Source organism: Podarcis muralis, chromosome 2 (genome assembly GCF_964188315.1).
Source record: "Podarcis muralis chromosome 2, rPodMur119.hap1.1, whole genome shotgun sequence".
Classification (NCBI taxonomy): Eukaryota; Metazoa; Chordata; class Lepidosauria; order Squamata; family Lacertidae; genus Podarcis; species Podarcis muralis.
This window is the reverse complement of record NC_135656.1, coordinates 41,017,374-41,036,995: the sequence shown is the minus strand read 5'-3', so window position 1 is coordinate 41,036,995 and position 19,622 is coordinate 41,017,374. Positions and strand designations below refer to the sequence as shown.

The following is a 19,622-nucleotide window of genomic DNA, read 5'->3' as shown; positions in this document are numbered from 1 at the left end:
AAAAACATGTAGAGTCTTGATTTATGAAAATGTGGCTTTATTTCAAATAAATTTACAATAAAATATCTCAACAATATTTTATAAAATTAGGTCACAATATAAAATTTACACAGTGGGTTTATGTACAAAAGCAAGCAACTCTTGCATCTATTAAGGAAATGCTCCAACAGACAAAAGGTACTCAATTTCAGTAGAAAAGTTTGCATTTATAATGCACACACTTCCTTCCTTCCTTCCTTCCTTCCTTCCTTCCTTCCTTCCTCCCTCCCTCCCTCCCTCCCTCCCTCCCTTCCAAAAGCTTCTTACAAACAGCTACTGAAAACCACAGTGCATCACTCTGCCTTTATTGCCACAAATTGCTTTTACAGGCAGGTATGTAGCAGTGGTCTTGATAGGGTAAGGTGTTAAGATTGCAACTTGAAACCAAGGGCAAACAGCTAGTTTTAAGGAACAAAATCAGTGCTTTAAAAACAAAAAACAGGACATACAAAAGCTGTTAAAAGCACCACTTTGTAGCATCCCATGGGTTCTGTGTGTGCACCTTTCTGAAAGCTTTCTAGGGAAGGATTTGAGACTTGACATCCTTGTCCTCAATTCTTCACCCAGCAATTTCTTGATCATTAAACTACTAGCTGATACTTTGAGAAATCTGCATTGCACCTAACCTCAGATTGTTCCTCTCCCTGAGAAAAGAATATGCAACTATTACCCATGCAAAATGTGTGTGTGTGTTCAATAAGAATAAAAAGTGGAATGAGAAGGTAGGAGGACCCTGTTCACCTGGATTTTTCCTTTCCACATTCTTCTGACACTAACACACACACAGAGACACTCCCTGCAACTGGGAGTTCAAAATGCCCCTTTAGTCACCACCTCCCACTATCAACAATCGGTTTCACCCATTTGCATTCTCCTCTCAAAAGCAAGCAAGTAAACAGCATGTATTATTATTATAACTTTCATGTAAAAATGGCTTAATTCAAGTAAGAAGGCGATTAAAATGGACCTCAGTGCTACCTACATTTCTCAGGTTAACATTTGTTTCCATCTTCAGGGGGGAAAGGAGTCCTGCTCTATACCAAGGATGGAGAACTTGAGGCCCTCCATATATTGTTGGACTTCAGCACCCATCAAGCCCCAGCCAGCATGGGCAATGACGAGGGATGGTGGGAGTTCATCATCATCTAGAGGACCATCCCTGCTACAGAACAAGAGAAACCATGATAGTTATTTTCCAGTTCTGTTATGAGGCTTCTTTGCCTCTTTGCTACAGCAACCACTCATTCATAAATTCTGCAATTGTGCCTCCTAAAATGATTCCACCTGGGTGTTGCAAATCTGGAGCAACACAAGAGCATATAACGCCCTGCATTCCTCGATACCAGGAATGGGGAAACAGTACCCATCTGCATGTTGTTGAACTCCCAACTCCCATCATCCTTGACTACTGGCCATACCCAGCTGAAGATGGTGGCAGAGTCCAGCGCCACCTGGAGGAACATAGGCTTCCTGTGCCTGGAATAAAAGCATTGCTTGCCAAGAACAGCTCAAAGCCATCCAATTCTGTAGGAAGTTAGGCAAATAGAACAGGTTTGCTCCAAAGGCTCTCCTGCAGAGAAGCAGGGCATCCACTGACAACCATAGATGGCTATTAGTGTTTTCTTCTCCGATCTTATTTTTACAGAGAAGCACTCTGGTTCATCTAACATTTGTCATCAAACCGTTCTGTTCCATTTGAGAGCACACCCTGCTCCAATCTGCCCTTCAGTTTCATTCAGTGCATGTTCATTCATTTTGCTCACTTCCTGCCACTGCCCACCCCCTGCTGGCCACCAAATTCCAAATTCCAGCTCCTGGTGACTCTTAACAGACTGAGCACCAGGCAATTTTAACAAAGAAAAACCCAAGGTGCAACATACCGCAATCCCTGCAATTTGTGAATGGCAGCAAAGCATAAGCACAAAAGCTGCATTCAGCTTCAGCTGTAAAAAAAAAAAATACCCCACCTCTGTTGTTATGGACTCGTTTGTAGGGCAGTAAGTACCATCATCATCATTTTTTATTTGTATGCCACCTTTCCACAGTTAAAAAAAAATGCTCAAAGGCGGCTTACAGCATAACAAGATTTACATAATTACAAAAGTCATAAACAATAAATAAACCACATCAAAAAAATACACAACCAAATGGGAAACAATTTCCACATAAATCAAAATCTAAAACTAAGAATATACCATTCATATCAGAATTTAAAATGGCATAGGTAAAAAACAAAACAAAACAGAGCCCTCTCTGCCCAGCAGCAGTAGCGGCAGCAGTCCTTTATAGAGCCCATCAGGCCCCGCCCTGGGCAGGACTGTGAGTGGCAGGACTGGGGCCCTCAGGCACTGAGCAGGGGAGTCCTCCTGGGTGGTAGCCACAGCAGCAGTTCTTATAGGTCTGTCAGGCCCTGCCCTGGGCCAGTCACATCAACAATGCCCTGTTTAAAAGGGGGAGCAGGCAGCTGCAATTCTCTCACTCTCAATGAAGTTTTTCAGTGGTTTAGCAGAAACTGGCCAGTCAAACCCTCCAACTTCTCTGCATTTCAGCTGTGCCCCCATCACGTCCATGCCATGTCATCTGCAATCTCTCTCTTTCTCTCTCTTCAGCACTCATGGAGAAACCACAGATGGTAGATATTCTTTCCCCTAAAAAACACCAAACCCTTTCATATTCCAGGCGTGTCAAGTGCTTGTTTCCCAGTTCTGGGAGGACTACCATGCCCTGCTTCTGCTGAAGCCAAACTATCCAGCATGGGCAGGAAGACGCATGCCATGGGTTTTCCTCTTTCAGTGGAGGTCCATCTCCATTGGATGCCTGGTAGCACCTTTGATCAGCACTGGGAGTTGGAAGCCGTTCACTCACTCCATCCTTTCTGACTCCCTAGGGCAGTGCCCCACTGAAGGTGGCAATGGGTAAGCAGAGAAGAGAGCAGAAGTCAGAGGAATTTTGGGTAGGGAGAAGTGAACAGGGATTCTCCTCAATGCAGGGCTCACTGATCTTGGGCTTGTAGCATGCAGAGACTTCACACCTGTGAATACAGCAGGGCATTGAGATTGAAGCAGAAGTTGATTTACTGAGGAGATACAGACACATTTAAGTGCATTATTAATTCTGAGCAAAGTTGCACCACATTGTTCAGTCAATAGGTGGGCGTACTGGTGCAGCCGCCTAGCAGAAATACATAGGTCCCTGAACCTGTAGATTGACTATGCAGTGAGGTGGACTCTGCTTGGAAAACTTAGAAGCCACAGCTTCACCATACACAAGGAGTATATCTGGATGGATTTTATCCTAGATCAGAAGTCCTGATCCCCATTGCAACCCAGATGATGTTTGGCCTGCTCAAGTACACAAAGTGAATGGCACCCAGCTTGGATCCTGAAGATCACTGCAGAGGTCTCCTGTGAGAAAGTTTTCAATTGTGGACTAAGCTGCATAATCAGGAGTGAAGGGTCTCTGTTGGATAAAGTAGACCAAGCTTAAGGCTATCCACAAAGAATATTCAACACTACATACTTTTTAATGGACTTAATCTAGAGGGAGACGACTGACAGGCTGCCCCCAAACCAAATGACCATAAAGGGCTACTTGGGTCACCCTGAACAATCTAAGCAGCTGAGGATTAGAGAATATGTTCCCAAAACTAACTAAACCTTCTTACAGGATCTGCTGGAACTTGGCGGGAATGAAGAATTTGCTCCAAAACCCTTTTCACCGCAGGGACACAGGTAGCGCTGTGGTCTAAACCAGAAAGCCTAGGGCTTGCCGATCAGAAGGTCGGCGGTTCGAATCCCTGAGACAGGGTGAGCTCCCGTTGTTCAGTGCCAGCTCCTGCCCACCTAGCAGTTCAAAAGCACGTCAAAGTGCAAGTAGATAAATAGGTACCGCTCAGGTGGGAAGGTAAATGGCATTTCCGTGCACTGCTCTGGTTCGGCAGAAGTGGTTTAGTCATGCTGGCCACATGACTCGGAAGCTGTCTGCAGACAAATATTGGCTTCCTCAGCCTACAGAACTAGATGAGTGCGGTCAGGGGTACCTTTACCTTTACCCTTTACCCTTTTCACCAGACCTACCCAAGGGTGGAGCCAGCAGAGATCAGGTGACATGTAGGAGCTGGTGGACGCAACACTGGTGGAGGCAACACTTCAGAACACCAGGCTGCTGCCAGACCTAGAACCCCAAGTATCTTTAGGTTTAATTCTTAAATTAGATATACCCTAATGTGAAGGTCCAGCAACCATCTTTGGTCCCGAGGCTTTGGAATTAGAGTGGCTTACCTTTAAATCAGGATGGACCAATGGGGGCAATGCAGTTTCCCTATCCACCCACCCCCATCAAAGAGCTCAATTACAACTACGGGGAAATGTCCCATCCCCCCATGTTTTCCCTACCTGGTGACACTCTGCAGAATCTTCTTCTCATCCTGGTCAAGGCACACAGCAAAGGAACAGTTCACCCCAATAATCTGGACCTTGTCCACTTTCATCTGAGACACACTGATTTGCTGCAGAAGAAAAATAAGTCAAATTATTGGTGGTGCTTGCAGCAGCAGGGAAATTCACCAAAGCTAAAAGCATTCTTGCCCACCCAACAACACCATGAGATGAAAATAAATCCACAGGTCAGATGAAAATAAGACCCACAGGTCAGGCTACCTGATTGAAACTCTTCTTGGACTTGGAACTCTGCCTCTTGATTACCTCTGTTGCAGTGAGAGTTAAGCATTCGGTTTTTGAATCTGGAAGAAACAGGAAAGGAGCTATACTAGTATATGGAACTTTGAGAACAACACCTTCCTCATGGTAAGGTTAATTACGGTCCCTCCAGACATCCTTTTTATTGTGCATTCATGATTATTTGTGTTCTGATTATATCAGGATGGTTATACACGATCCTGCTTTCAATACTCTCTGTGCCTGCAAAGGTTTCAGGGCAGACATGCTTCCAACCTGTGCATGTTCCATAGCTACCTACTGAAAGCCTGTCACTTTTCATACCACACATGTCCTGGAGGTGGGTGATGTCTCACTTTTGTTGCACTTTGTGCAAGAGTGCCCCTCCAGACGTCAGTGTGAGAAACTGAGATATGAAAGCTAAGAGCTAAATGGCACCCTAAACCTAGGTTATGGGCACATCAATGGAATGTCTACGCATGCTGTTGTATAACAAGAATACAAAGCTGAAAATGAATGAACTGCAGCTAAATATTATGTTCATTTTTCACATGGTCTAGTCCTTCCCCTGCCCGCCCACCCCCCTAATATTCTTAAGAGGGTCTCTTCTCCAGTCTTCAGAGAGTAGCTGGAAATGGGGAGGCATTCCACTCTGCAGTTTTAATCTGAAATCTCAGGTGTGGTACTGTGCCCAGAGCTCAGAAACGCCTTGCGCTAATGAAATTTCTTGTCACAAAATGTGCCTAGAACAATGGGAGTTTCAAACACTGTAATGCAGTAACACTAGGAAATAACAACTAGTAGAGTTGAATGATGTGTGGATGGTTCAGCATCAACCTGCACTATTACTGCACTAGTGACACATTGTAGAATGCACCCTCAAGAAAGCACCAGTCTGGAAGGACCCTTAAGAGCCCATTATAAACTAAGCCACACACAGTTACATTTTGTGAACAGCACAGCTGCTCTGCAAAAGTTCTGAAGCTTCAGGAAGAAGTCTATGAAAGGTGCAGTCCAGCGGCTACAGTTTCTGCAGCACCTCGATACACCCCTCTCCTCATTCCCTTGACTCCAAAACTCATCACACTTTCATCTCCCATCCCTCCTCCTCCTCCTCTTCCACCACCATAGTATCAAATACCAATGTGTTAGTTATCTTAACCTCAATCCCTTTCCCTGGCACATAATCTGGGGGCAAGGCTGCACACAGCAGACACTTGCCTGCACTTTTCTGCAGTGCCTCCCCATTTCACACCTTACAAAATCCAAGAACCAATCTGTGATGTTGTGCTAGATGGTTCCTAAAAATGTATTTCAGTGAGAAAACCCCACTCAGTCAATGCAAGCAATTAAAAGTATTTCAAATCGAAAGCCAGTTGCTTTAGTGGGCTAAAAATAGAATTTCTTTAAAATAGCTGGACCAGAGTCAACCCTGAGTTTCCTGCAGAAGGTGAGCCAGAGTCCTTGCAGCATTGGCCAGAAAGTTTGTGACACCTTGTGGCCAAGTGTATTACTGCATGACTCTGGCAGATTAGTTCTGAAGCTAGCTGTCAAGCTGTTTTTAAAAAGCAAAAGGGGAGAGATGAAAAAGGAAGTTGCAGCATCTGGTCAACAGAAATGCAACAGGCAGAAGTAGTAATCCAGGTGGGTGGTGTCCCACTATCTGTAAGAGGTTTTGAAATCCCCAAGGGGCTAACTACACATGCAACAGAGCCAGATTGTGTGGATTTTGTGTGCAGTAGCCTTTTCCTTGCCTGGCAGAATTGGCATAACTCCATTCCAAATATGCATGTCAGCAGCTTCCCTTCAATATGCTTCAGCAAAACAAGGAACCATCAGAACAAGACAACAACATATATATATATTTATATATAAATACATACACATGACAAAACAGCTTGCACACAACTCTCTCTCTCTCTCTCTCTCTCTCTCTCTCTCTCTCACACACACACACACACACACACACACACACACACACTGAGAAGAGCATGCTCATCTACATCAGGAGCTGCTTCTGTTGCACAGGGCTTCTCCAAATCATCTGGCCCATTCTCCACCTAAGTGCTGGGAGAAGGTTGCAAAAAGTCATGTTCACCCTAGCATAAAGACTCACCAAGCTCTTCTTGTTTCTTACAGGTCTTGCTGAGATTGATGGTTGTGCAGACTTTCTGAATGTCATTCCAGCGGCTCCGTCCACTGACTGCTCTCTGGAGGGATCACACAGCACCCCAGTTATTCTCTAGTCTGTGGAAGCATGCAAGAAAGGGGGGGCAACTGCTGCTCACAGCCCCAGCCCCATCTAATTAAAACATTCTCCAAAAGTGCTTCCAGAGTACAAGTCTTTTGCTCACATCTGGCCTCTTCATTCCCTGTATTTTGCCTCTCTGCAGCTGGTCCTGTCCTTTCCAGCCCAGCTAAAGGACTAGGCTTGGATATTAGAGGCAAACATCAGCAATAAGAGCAAGCAGCAGCAGCTACCTCTGAATTACCTTGCTGTAGGCGATCTGTAGTGTTAGTGGGATTGCTTCTCTGTCTCCATCTATGCCCAGTCGCTTGCAACCTGGACCTGCACCAAAAAAAGGGGGAAAGAGAGGAGGTAGTATCTTGTTACAGACAAGGGCCATGTAGTGCAGAGTCTCTTGTAATGTATCCCAAGACATTATACTCAAGAGCAAAGGAGAAGGCAGATGCAGCGTAAGGGCAAGTTCTTCAGCAACAGAACATGGAAGGCTTCACAACAGAACCAACAGATGTGCAAATAAAAAAACTGAAAAGCTGCCCAATCATCAGCATTGCCTCTTGAGGCAGGCTGCATGTCCCAGGCTCACCACCCCATACTCTTCTGCCACATTCCCCAGTTCAGCTGGAAGTAACTTCGCAGGATTGATCAACCTACTCTACATAGGTGTTTGAGAGAGGAAAAGAACACACCTCATCCTGTGAAGGTAGAGAGAAAACCAGGCTCTCCACATACCCTATCTATTCTGTTGCATGTTGCAGAGGGGGAGGGGGAGGAGCGGGTGATCCTCTCGTTTCTGCTGCTGTCCACAGCTTTGTTAACTTTCCCCAACAGGAGGAGATGGCAGCAGAGGCTACCAGATAAATACATGAGTCCACTACAGGCAACAGGCCTCAAGCAGAGGAGAGGCAAGTCCAGCATTGGAATTTCCAATAGCATGCATGTCTGTCAGTACAACTGCAAAAGGTCCTCTTGTGTAGTGGTTAAGAATGGTGGACTCGTAATCTGGTGAACCCGGTTTGCTTCCCTGCTCCTCCACATGCAGCTGCTGGGTGACCTTGGGTGATTCACACTTCTCTGAAGTCTCTCAGCCCCACTTACCTCACAGAGTGTTTATTGTGGGGGAGGAAGGGAAAGGAGTTTGTTAGCCACTTTGAGACTCCTTAAAGGGAGTGAAAGGCGGGATACCAAGTCCAAACTCCTCCTCCTCCACTACTACTACTACTACTACTACTACTACTACTACTACTGTGTTATGTCTGTATTCACCAAGAGTCTCAAAGGTGCCTAATCCTAGCAGTGTATTAATAGGAGAATACCCATCCCAGCAGATCATCATGCAGTCCAAATTCTCAATTTGCTGCTTTTTCTATGGGTTAGGAATTTGGTTTCCTCCTGCCCACCTCTGTTCTCCCCTTCACCTTCCAGGGGAATAGCTGTGTTAGTTTGTTGCAGACTAAACAGCACAAAATGATGTCACAGAGAACCTGCTTTCAACATTGATCAGATGCATACCTGAGGCTTTGATGGCCCGTGTGGCTGCTGAGTGGCCCAGCTCTAGGGAGTGGATGAAGATCTCTGTCCTTGTCTGCCCTCCAATGAAGGTGAGCTGTGGAATTGAGGAAGGAAGAGGTCAATCCAGCATTTCTGAGACACCCTATTCAGCTCAGCCCTTCTTTAGGTCAAACATTTTCTAAAAACAACCCAGTAGCTTAGGGGCAAAAAATGGGATTCTAATGAACAGAGTACCAATACACAACTTTTTAAACACAGACCAGGTCCTTTCAAAGGCATCACTGAAAAGAAGAACACAAGGACCCAGAATTATATGCTGCTGAGGAAGTCATTCTATGGAGTATAACAAATAGGCCTGGAGGGAGGAAGCCAGCATCCGTGTGTGTGGAGGCCACACAGAGTTGGCTTCAAAAGGAGCCACAAGCAGAAGATTGTGTCAGGCAGTTGGGTCGTATTTACACAGTGACTTCATTCAGATTGTGGTTCAGTCATCAGACACTTACAAAGAGTATCAGACACTTATGTCCACACACTTTTTCATTTCTCATTTCACGGTAAACCAGAGTTTGTTATCTTGTCTGAACTGGGTAAAATAAGATTATGACAAACCATTGCTTGCCTTAAACTAGAACTGGAAGCCTCAGTTTGAACTGGGTTTCCAGTCCTGGATTGGAAATGAGCTGTGATTTGCCTAAAGATCACATGAGCCTGACAACCATACATCTGGGTCCTCTCCAAGAGCAGACAATTGTTCTCTGATGGGACCCATATCAATTTCCTATGGAGGGGCTTCCAATTTTCCTGTCATTAAGGCACACACAACATTTTTAGTAGACAGGAGTACGTGTGTGTGTGTGTGTGTGTGTGTGTGTGTGTGTGTGACACAACTGATAGTGGCCACCACATTGCAAGTTATCTATGTTTGACAAATATGACTGTTACAGAGTGAAAGTAGAGGCTCAGATCATGGAGGCCCAGCCTGGCCAAACACAAGGCAGGGGACACGCAGTTGCTTCTCATCTCTCCAGCAAATATGAAGTGAGTCTTTAGCTGCTTGGCCAAACCCATGGGGCTTTAGGATCAAACTCACCTCTACCTGATAGACCTGCAGCAACACTGGGCGGGTAGCAAAACGACAGTAATAAAGGATCATGTCAGCAAGGATGGGGAGCTGCTCTGCTGTATCTTCTAGGGGCTCACCCTCAGGTTTGGCAGATTGCTATGGAAAGAGCAAAAAGTGAACAAACCCCTCATTCACACACACACAGGTCTAGGCCAAGGATGCCCTGGTGATTCAACTGCAGCACCTACTCTAGTAACTCTTTCTTCAGCAACATAAGCAACTTCCTTATCCCAAGTCAGACCATTGGTCTCTCTAGCTCAGCATTGTCTAAACTCACTGGCACTGGTTTTCCAGGGTTTCAGACAGACATCTCTCCCTGGGACTTGCTGAGGACTGAACCCATGACTTTCTGCATGCAAAGCAGGTGTTCTACCACTGAGCTCTGGCATCCTCCAAGACCAAGAGAGGAGTCAGCATTTGAGCACCCCGTGGCTATTTGCCTGAAAATGTGCACCGCTTGGTCACAACAATTCTGTTTAAAAACAGAATCGCCAACCACTGCAGAAAAAATGAGAATAGCATAAGCATTCTCAGCAGCTGCCTTCTCTTCAGTGCTTTGCTTTGAAGAAGGACCCCTTCTTCAGGCAGATACATGTAGATGGGGAGAGTGCTCCATACAGCCCCCAAAGGAACCCAGCAGCAACAGCAATAGCTGGTGAGTTGGTGGGTGGTGATGGCAACATCAGTGAGTGGGCAGCTAGTTGGGATAGCTGAGGAGATGGCAGTGGTGATGGCAATCTGTAGCCTTGAGCATGGCCCTAGACCCACACTGACCAGCACCTAAGCTCCAAGGATGGGGGAGATGACTGAGTGTAAGCTCATAGGACACTGCTACACCACGCGGCCTGGATCTTACAAAAAGAGAGCACTGCTGTTTTACAGTATAAGCAGTATAGAGTTCAGGACCCACCTGGCATAGAACATTTGTGGGAAGGTTCATTAGCCCAAGAACATTGCGCTCGTACCATGGATCCAGCATACCAATGTAGACTGAGATATCGTTTGTGCTGCTCTCCAACCCTGCCAAACTAGGATCCTGAAAATCAAAGAAAGAAGCATAGCCCATTAGCTAGCTTGCTGCTATCGATGGCCAGGTCTTACCAGAATCGTAGCAAGAGGATGCCCAAATTGCTCCCAACATCCAAAGAGATCAAGGTTGAAATTCCTGCTGTGAAAGGTTCATTATCTGAGATAGTGGGGATAGCCTGGCTTATGTGCCTCCACCCTATCTCAGATAATGCAAGAAGGTTCTTTCCAAAAGAAGGCACCCAACAAGCACCAGTAATAGCTAAAAGTGAAGATATTGTGTCTCCTGGTATAATGGAACATGCCCCCTGGAAGCCTGCCATTCCCCAAATGCATACCATTGATCCACAGGAACGAGAATGTGGATCTCCTGGAGAAGGAGGAGGGTAGGTCAGTGCAGATGAGGTAGAGCCACTCCTCTTCACGGGGACATAGTAAAACTGCAGTTTGAAGTACCGAGTTAACCAGGGGCAGCTGCTTTCCTGAGATCTGCAGCGAATGAATAGGACACATGGAAAACAGTGAGATGGAGACCACCTTGCTACTGCCTTCAGCCCAGTCCTAACTAAGCCCAACAAACCTCCCTATTTGTCCAAGTCACACCCACCTGCCCTACACCTGGTCACCAGGGCTTACAGAATGCTGTGCCTTTGAACACATGGTTTGATCTGAAACCCAGCAGGCAAAACTGGTTCACCTGACTTCATTGCAATTTCAGCTGATTGAAACATGGGTGGTCATGACTACCTATCAAACTCAGCCCGTGGGGAGGGGATATGGATCCAGACAGACCCAGTTCCCCACCCCTGTGCTACAGTCTGCTAGCATCCATCAAAAGGTATAAAAGAAGGGTACAGTACTGTAGTAGTTAGGCATACTGCAGAGCTCAGAGACCATTTTCATGGCATATTGGTGGCATGAAAGGGTAAGATAGGATATGAATTGATGGTGTGATGTGAAACTCCAGAGGGGACCTTATCACCCACTCCCTTGGGCCAAAGGTAGGTAAGTGGGATGTTAAGAGGAAATCCCTCCCGTTTCTGCCTGCTGATCCCTTAACAGGGACTCAGCAAGTAGAGGAGATCACCAGCAGCCAGGAGGCTGTTCTGCCACTCACTTAAGACTGCTGTAAGCCCGGGCCACTTTCCCAGAGATGCGGTCAGAGCCAAACACGACCACCCGCAGCGTTGAGACCTTGGTGTCCTCGTCGCAGCTCAGGAAGGGCCTGCGCTGGACACAGGCATTCTGCGGCACATGGGTCTGGAAAAGTGTGGCGCTCAGTGCATGCTGCGGCAGAGAGTGTGCACGCCGTGAGCGTGTGGGAATGCGCTCTTTGACCACGGGGTTGTAGAGGCTCTCAGCTCGGCGCAGCGGCAGTGAGAGCGACGCCACCTCAGAAACGTCCCGCAATTCCCTGCCCAGGATGAGCTGGCTCTTGCTCTTGAACAGCTTGATTATCCTGTTGCTCAGGCGATACCGGTGCCTGGGAGATGCCTTCTCCTCCTTTGGATCCAGGCGGCCCATCGGCTCAAGGGAGCTCTCGTCACTGTCCTCCACATAACCGCTGTCCGTGTAGTCCTTCAGGCTGGAGACAAAAGTCTTCAAAGAGTTTTTAGAGGCCAACAAGAGCTCAGAGTCTTTGGAAAGGGCGGAGAGGACCGGTGCCTGCGAGTCACGGGGACTGACCTCCGACAATACGGAATACACAGATTCCTTGGAGACAGCAGCCAGGGAAGTCAACAGGGAAGTTCTTTCTGGACAGTAGCCATCAGCTTCTTCTTCTTCCTCCTCCTCCTCATCTTCCAAAACCACAGGCTTTGGGAAGTGCCCCTCTTTGTCTAGTACCTCATTCAAGATGTCTGCAAAAGGGACAGAGGTGCAAAATTAGGAATAGAAAAGGAGAAAATGTATACAGTTTTAAATTTGAGATTGCTTTTATACGCTCTGTTCTAATAGCACCCACTGAAAGATCAGCCTTTAGATTTGGAGATGTTGTAGGGTACAAGGGTCCAACTAGAGCACAGCTGTTGTTGCCAGGATTATCACCGCTTGGGAAAAAGAAATATACACAGCTGTGAATGGGAAGCCATGAAGGGGCCAAGGAACATCTCCTGGAATCAAGCCAAACTTGCTTACATGTTTCCAAGCTTACCAAAGTTATCCTTATCCCATCTGTAGGTGTAACACCGGGCAACAGGGATGGGGATCAGGTGGAGTTTACAAGGCTGGACTTCCCCTAAAGAGACAAGCAACCAGAGGTTAGGAGTGCAACATGCTCCTTAAGGATGGTAGGGAACTGACCACATCCAAACATGCCCACCCACACCCCAAGGAAGAAACTGCCCTAATAATTTCCCACCTGTGATTTCAGGCAGCCCAGCTGCCTTTGCAATCTCCAGCAAAGCAGATTCCAGCTGCTCCTTAGCCATGGAAAGGTCATTGCTGGTGGCAGCTGCCAGCTCCTGAGCTTCTGTGGTGCTGGCAAACATCTCCATGAGCTTTTCTAAAGGTTTCAGCTGGAGAGAGAGAACAGTCAGCAGAAGATCTATCTGGTATCTTAGCATCCATTTCCCACACTACACAATATGCAACAGGTGGGAGGATGGGAGGACAGAGTTTAACCATGATGCATGGGCTGTGCTGCCCTTTCTGAGCAAGGAACAGGATCACACAGTTTAGGCAGGAGGATTTAAGTTTAAGTAAATATTCTGCAGTGCTGCAAGGACACACACACACACACACACACACAGAAAAAAAAATTGCTGTGGTTTTTGGGGTAAAACCAATCTACTTCCTGAACTAAATAGTCAACCTGCAAACAATGCGAGGCAAGTTATTCAGTATCCTTCCTTCTCTCACCCTTTGACCCAAGCCACTTTCTTATTTGCCATCAAAACGCCTGCTTCTTCAAGACTGAAAACTCCTGGAACTTAAGGATCGCTCAGCAGTGGCGTAGCGTGGGGGGTGCAGGGGGGGCCGGCCGCACCGGGCGCAACATCTGGGGTTAGGGCAAATCCACAGGTTAGGGGGCGCAAATCCACGGGTTAGGGGGCGCAAATTACTTGCCTTGCCCCGGGTGCTGACAACCCACGCTACGCCACTGTCGCTCAGTAATCATTCCACAAAGCTATGCATCCAAGGCCTCAGGCCACACAGCTTTCCCTACCTTGAGAACTTCACGTAGTCTTGGCAGGTCACATTTGGTCCCAAAGTTAGCTTGGTAGATGTGCTCCAGGAGTGTCACCAGTACCGTGTGCTGGGAGTGCTCTGCCATGCTCAACTTTTCAGCGACCGAGAGAAACTCCCCATCAACCTCTGAAGGGTTCAGCAATAGGACTGTTCTGTGGGGGTGGCGGGGTGGCGGGGTGGCGAATAGGTAAGAGAGAAGAGGCAATAGGACGGCAAGCTGTTAACAGCCCAACTCAGAAATGGAGAGACTCAACTTTTATCTGTGCCTGGGGCCACAGATCACTTTCATAATCTATGAGCTATTGGAGGGCAGGAGAAAAAATGCAGAGGCTCCATACTTCAATTAATTCACATCAAAGCACCAGCAGATGGCACAGTTTTTCTGTTTTTCTACACCCACTCCCCTTCTATGAACCAGCATGCTTAGAAAACATAGCCTGGCATTGTTGAGATAGCTAGCAGTTATAAGACTGCAGAGAAATAATCATAATCTACAACTAGCCCTCCCTATCCATGAACAACTGATAACCATAACTATATAATCTCTGATAGGGTGGTGGACTGAAAAAGGGCAGTTATAGACTTGTCTGCACCTCAGCAGACACACATTAATTTAGGGTCAGACGCAGGTCACTTCAGAGTCTGGGCTGATCCTGTACATATCCATTATGATCCCACCATCCACATTCCTTTCCCAAACTGTACCTATTTGAGGGGAACAGAGACCTGCTAACAACAAACCAAAATTCCCATGATTCTTTAGGGGAAGCCATGGCTGTTTAAGTGGCAGGATTCTGCTAGTGCAGTTGGGACCTACGATCTGTCAGGTCTCAAGCCTGCCTACAGTCACCCTACCACCACTGGTCTGGGAGCCATATCTTTTGTCTGGGGGGTTTCACAGCTACTCAGTAGTGATGGAAAGTCACTCTGCATACTCGGGGGACTATTTCATTTATCCTTCCTTCATATAGTCCAGGAATTTCCTCTGTTACCTAAAATAAATGCTGGGGCTGAGCCCTGGTACAAGCCAAGCCCTGAGCAACAGGAGGCCCTGGGAAATTTAAAGGAGGACAATATCCCCAAAAGCTCCTTCCTTTTCCTAACCCACAGAAAGCAGTCATGATTCCTGCATGATACTTACACAATGGAACTCTCACAGCTCTTTGCAGACAGACCCTGCTCTGCCCTAACCAGCCTTTGAAATGAAATCCCTGTTAAAAGAAAGGGAAGGTTGTTAAAACACAGCGGTGGCATCCACTTCTCACTGAGACCTCACAGAACTGGTGGGCTCAGGTGGAAGAGACAGGTGAACCCCATGGGGGCAGGGGTGAATGGAAGAAGGAATTCAGGTTGAATACCATTATCTTCTTGGATAGGGTCTAACTCCCAAACAGTTTGACACACAGTGTTTCTTTTACCAACATTGATTTCCCCAAATGTGTAGAGCTATGCAGAAGAAAGAAAGAAAGCATATACAATTTGCTAGCAGCAGTGAAACAACCCATCAAGCCAATTGCCTCTCAGCAAATCTGTTGGACTGAAGGATCCACCATGCAAGGTGAGCAAAAAGCATAGAGCAGCTTTCAAAATTTCTCGGCCTTGGAGAAAGATAGCTTCAAGTCAGCCCACCAATGGAATTGGAAAGTTTTGCATTCCCCTGTTTAAGAGTGTTCAGCTACTGCTTCCTTTCAATAATTCACCACTGGGGAATTCTGTCTCTAGCCATTGCACATTGAGAAAGTGCTACCTTTGCAACGTCCGCTACTCCAACAGTTCTTCCATGTTCCACAAATATTCTACCCATTTCCAGTGCAGCTTCTCCACCTTTGAAACAGTCCAGCTGAAGGACACACACCCCACAGAGCAATTCTTACTTACCCACTCAAGAACTCTCTATTGCGTGTGGTCACATGGTTTGAAAGGAAGCAATAAGGTAGTAACTAGGCCCATTTCACACTGGCAACATACATTTGAAGTGCATGGTGTCTCCGGGGTTTACACCTCACAGAGCTACAATTCCCAGCACCCTTAACAAAGTACAGTTCCCAGGGTTTCTTTGGAAGGAAACCATCTGCTTTAAATGCATGGTGTGGATGAGGCACATGTTTTTTAAGGCACCAGTAGCTACTGGGCCCCTGGATATTTGCACCCTCGGGCATTTGACAGATAAATCAGATTAACGATTGGAGGCACAGCATAATGAATAAGCATACTGAACTCTCTCAAACTTCAGCTTTCCTAAGAACTCCAATAGTTCAATTTAAACTGTGATGATTTACTGAAAGGTCTTATAGCAGAAGCAAGGAATTGGCAGCCTTAATGAGGAAATGAAAAAGAGACACCCTGTATTTCACCTCTAATGGCATTAATAGGCTCTTCCAAGGTAGATCTGACACTGAATCTGTTGCAGGTTGAAACACAATGCTGGGCACCCAGGCACTTTCTAAGAAAGCCTCTCCATTTAATTGGGGAAACTGCTTAATGAGGAGTAACAGAAGGCTGGCTGCCAGCATGGCCTAATTAAGAAGCTTCCACTGCATAAACTTTAAGAACCCTTATGAGTGCTGATAATCAACGGGAGCAGAGTCTAAGCTCATTAAGCAGAGGCTGCACCATAGTACACGAGCAGAGACCAGAGGTCCCAGTGTATCATATGGAAATTATCTGACAGAGTTACCCATTCAAAGTCCAAGTCTACCTGAATGGATTCTCTGTTGTTACTGGAGCATTTCGATGAGCCATTCATCCCCTTTCAAGTGAAGCTGGAGGAGAGCAATGGAGTGCAACCACATCCATTGTGCCAGGCAAATGACTTTGCACAAGAAGCGTTCTATCCTTGGGTGGAAACCATGGGTTTATAAAAGTTCAGAGTACTGAAAGGAGCTCTCCAGCCTCTGGTTCAAATCCTACTTCAGAAGGGGGAACCTTACACAAACCACTGTACTCCCATTCTTAATCCCTACAGGAAGATACTACCCTTGCTGGAATGTGTCCTCGAACTGAGATACTGCATGGCTGAAATGTAGCCTATTGTCCAAAGGTTGACACTGCATCCCTTATTTCACACTTCGTTTCTTCTTTCTTTTCACCTCTGGCCCTGCCTACTTTTACCAGCACTGGTATGTGGCCCTTGGAAGGTTGCCATTTAGGGAATTTTGCCCTTGGGCAGAAAAACATTCCCCACCCCTGATATTAAATGCTAAAAGAAGAGTGGCACCTTCCAGATTAAGAGATTTATAGTAGCACATACTTTTGTGTGCTGGGGCTTTATTTCAGATGTGGACAGTCCATCAGCCCACCTGGATTTCCCTCGGTGGGTTAAAGTGCTTTCTTCTCTGAAAGTAATATACCGTATTTTTCACCCTATAGGACGCACCGGCCCATAGGACGCACCTAGATTTGGGGGGGGGGAATAAAGAAAAAAAATTATTTTCCCCCCCCCAGGCACGGGGCTGGGGCGGGGGAAGCCCGAGCTTCCCCCGACCCCAGCCCCCAGAACGGGAGCCAGAGTGATGCCGAAGCTGAGCGCAGCTTCGGCATCGCTCTGGGGGGTTGCGCGGAGCTGCGCTGAGCCCGGGAGCGCAGGCAGCTCTGCGCAACCTCTGCGCTTCGCGCCGGGCTCCCTAAGGCTGCGCAGAGCTTTCTGAAGCCTGGAGAGGGAGAGGGGTCGGTGTGCACCAACCCCTATCGCTCACCAGGTTTCAGCAAAAGCCTGTATTCACCCCATAGGACACACACACATTTCCCCTTCATTTTGGGAGGGGAAAAAGTGTGTCCTATAGGGTGAAAAATACGGTAAAAGTCTGCCTTGGATGCCAAAATTCCTGTATTGCAGGGAGTTGAACTAGATGACCCCTGGGGTCTCTTCCAGCTCTACAATTCTATGATTCTATTAACCATTATTTGATGGGCCTTGTGTAAATAATCCATCCAATATGGTCTATAATGCATCTTGTTTCAGAACCAATACTGTTGATATGCAATCACTGAGTAAGCTTCTTTCATCAGGATACAGCCTTAATGCTTTTACCCTATGTGCTGGCACCATTTGCACACCATGCAGCATGCCAGCAGGCTTATGGTGTGGGATGAAGCCACCAAACTCATATAGGCATGTGCATGAAACACCCTCCAAAAATGTTGTGCTTGCTGTAGAGAGTGCCTCTACATGAACACATATGGCTACGAGTGTTTTAAAAATCAACTATCAGGATCACTGTCTTGACTATAATTGCATTGTTGGCAATAACCCTTGCCACGATGTTTGCAGCCCACTCCAGTTCATAGCACAGTGTTAGCTTCAATGCCTATATGGGCCATAAATGTACTGGTGCAACTTTAGGTTTCTCACTTATTCATCAACACCAAGCACCCCCCCCCCCCCAAGAAGGAAGAGTCAGCACCACAGAGGGCTGAAGGAACCCTGCTGGGAGCAGACAATCTGGATCCCTACCTGGGGCTTTGAGTTCATTGCTGATGAAGGTCAGGAGCTCCTGGCAGATATTGCAGTATGGCACAGGCCAGGTGAGGAAGTCACGGTACGTCCTCATGGCTCTCAGAAGGAAATCTGACTCTGAAGGAAAGTGTGGTGTCTATAAAGAAAATAGCAGTGGCATAAATAGACCAAGAAGTGGAGGCCAGCATCTCCTTATCTTCTTCCAGATTTAGGAATTCAGCAACTTTAACCATGCACATTTCCCACTGCCAGCTTCAGCTGCCAGCGCTGTGATCAAGCTCCTTCAGCAAAATCCCCCCCCCCCCCGCCAAGGAAGCCATTAGAGAAAAAGAAGACACGGGCTGGTGCCAGATGGGCTCAAGTTCAAGTTTCCCCTGCTGAGCAACAGTGCTGAATGCTTTGAGTGATAGCCGCAAAAGATGTGCACACACCACCAACAAAGAGGAAAGCATCAAGGTGAAACCCAAAGTGTAATTTGACTTTGCTGTTAGTCATATAATGAAATGGAACAAATCAATAGGTGTTTTTTTTTGGGGGGGGGTTCACACACATATAGAATTCATCAATGGATCATTGCAGCACTCAGTTTGCAGTCAACAGTTAGAACTTCCTCTGTTGAAGAGTACCAATAATTGACATCAGGTGAGACAGAAGCTCTTTGGTGGTTATCAAACCGATCAGTCAGTGTTACAAGTCAGCACACAATGAGCATGCATGTGTAAACCAGCACTCAGTATTTAGCTTGATAAAAATATCCCAACTACCAATGGTTCCCCTAAAAATCAGGAATACAGAGGTTGACCTGAGTCAGTAGGGAAACTCAAAGTTTAATCTATGTTTTAATTTTGTATGTATGAATTGCTGTGAGCTCTTTTGAGTCCTACATGGTGAAAAGCTAGATATAATTTTTTAAACAAAAACAAAAGGTTTTCTCATCAACTTTAACAGCCACAGAGCCAATGCCTTCAGCTATTCGTACCAGCCATGCTGGGACAACTTACACACATAACAGCTGAGCTGAAGAGCAGAGCCAGTGGAGCAAAGAGATCATAGTTGCATTTCTCTTGGACCTGCAGAGGAAGAAAAGAAAGCACAAGAGGGAAGTGAGATTCTGGTAAAACTACTCAAAGAAATGCTACCCAAACCGATCACCTGGAAGCTTTGGAGGAGAATTGATGTGTGACTTGACAAGATTGCTATTTGCTTCTCTCTAGGTAAAGTCTACTCTCCAGGTGTTACTTGTTGCAGTGGCAAGTCACTCCTCCATGGTGACTCTGAGCCCAGTCACATCATTCTTGGGTTCTTCAATCACCTTCTCCAAATGGCCCTCACATTTCAGAAGAGTGTCATGATTTC

General features: G+C 46.5%; 1 protein-coding gene across 2 annotated transcripts in view; it reads right to left on the bottom strand.

Annotated features, from left to right (window-relative positions):
• Window positions 1–328: 328 nt before the first annotated feature.
• The window catches only part of PIK3R5 (phosphoinositide-3-kinase regulatory subunit 5), a 56,223-nt gene continuing 36,929 nt past the window's right edge, over window positions 329–19,622 (bottom strand). For both annotated transcript variants that reach the window (XM_028717173.2, XM_028717174.2), the window contains exons 4-19: window positions 19,268–19,336; window positions 18,264–18,402; window positions 14,952–15,021; window positions 13,788–13,962; window positions 12,981–13,137; window positions 12,774–12,857; window positions 11,739–12,480; window positions 10,960–11,110; window positions 10,506–10,631; window positions 9,563–9,691; window positions 8,473–8,566; window positions 7,208–7,284; window positions 6,832–6,925; window positions 4,698–4,780; window positions 4,434–4,546; window positions 329–3,070 (exon numbers count right to left, since the gene is read on the bottom strand). In XM_028717173.2, the coding sequence (XP_028573006.2) occupies window positions 2,923–3,070; window positions 4,434–4,546; window positions 4,698–4,780; window positions 6,832–6,925; window positions 7,208–7,284; window positions 8,473–8,566; window positions 9,563–9,691; window positions 10,506–10,631; window positions 10,960–11,110; window positions 11,739–12,480; window positions 12,774–12,857; window positions 12,981–13,137; window positions 13,788–13,962; window positions 14,952–15,021; window positions 18,264–18,402; window positions 19,268–19,336 (2,451 nt within the window). In that variant the 3' untranslated portion in view covers window positions 329–2,922. The remainder of the gene's footprint in view (window positions 3,071–4,433; window positions 4,547–4,697; window positions 4,781–6,831; window positions 6,926–7,207; window positions 7,285–8,472; window positions 8,567–9,562; window positions 9,692–10,505; window positions 10,632–10,959; window positions 11,111–11,738; window positions 12,481–12,773; window positions 12,858–12,980; window positions 13,138–13,787; window positions 13,963–14,951; window positions 15,022–18,263; window positions 18,403–19,267; window positions 19,337–19,622) is intronic.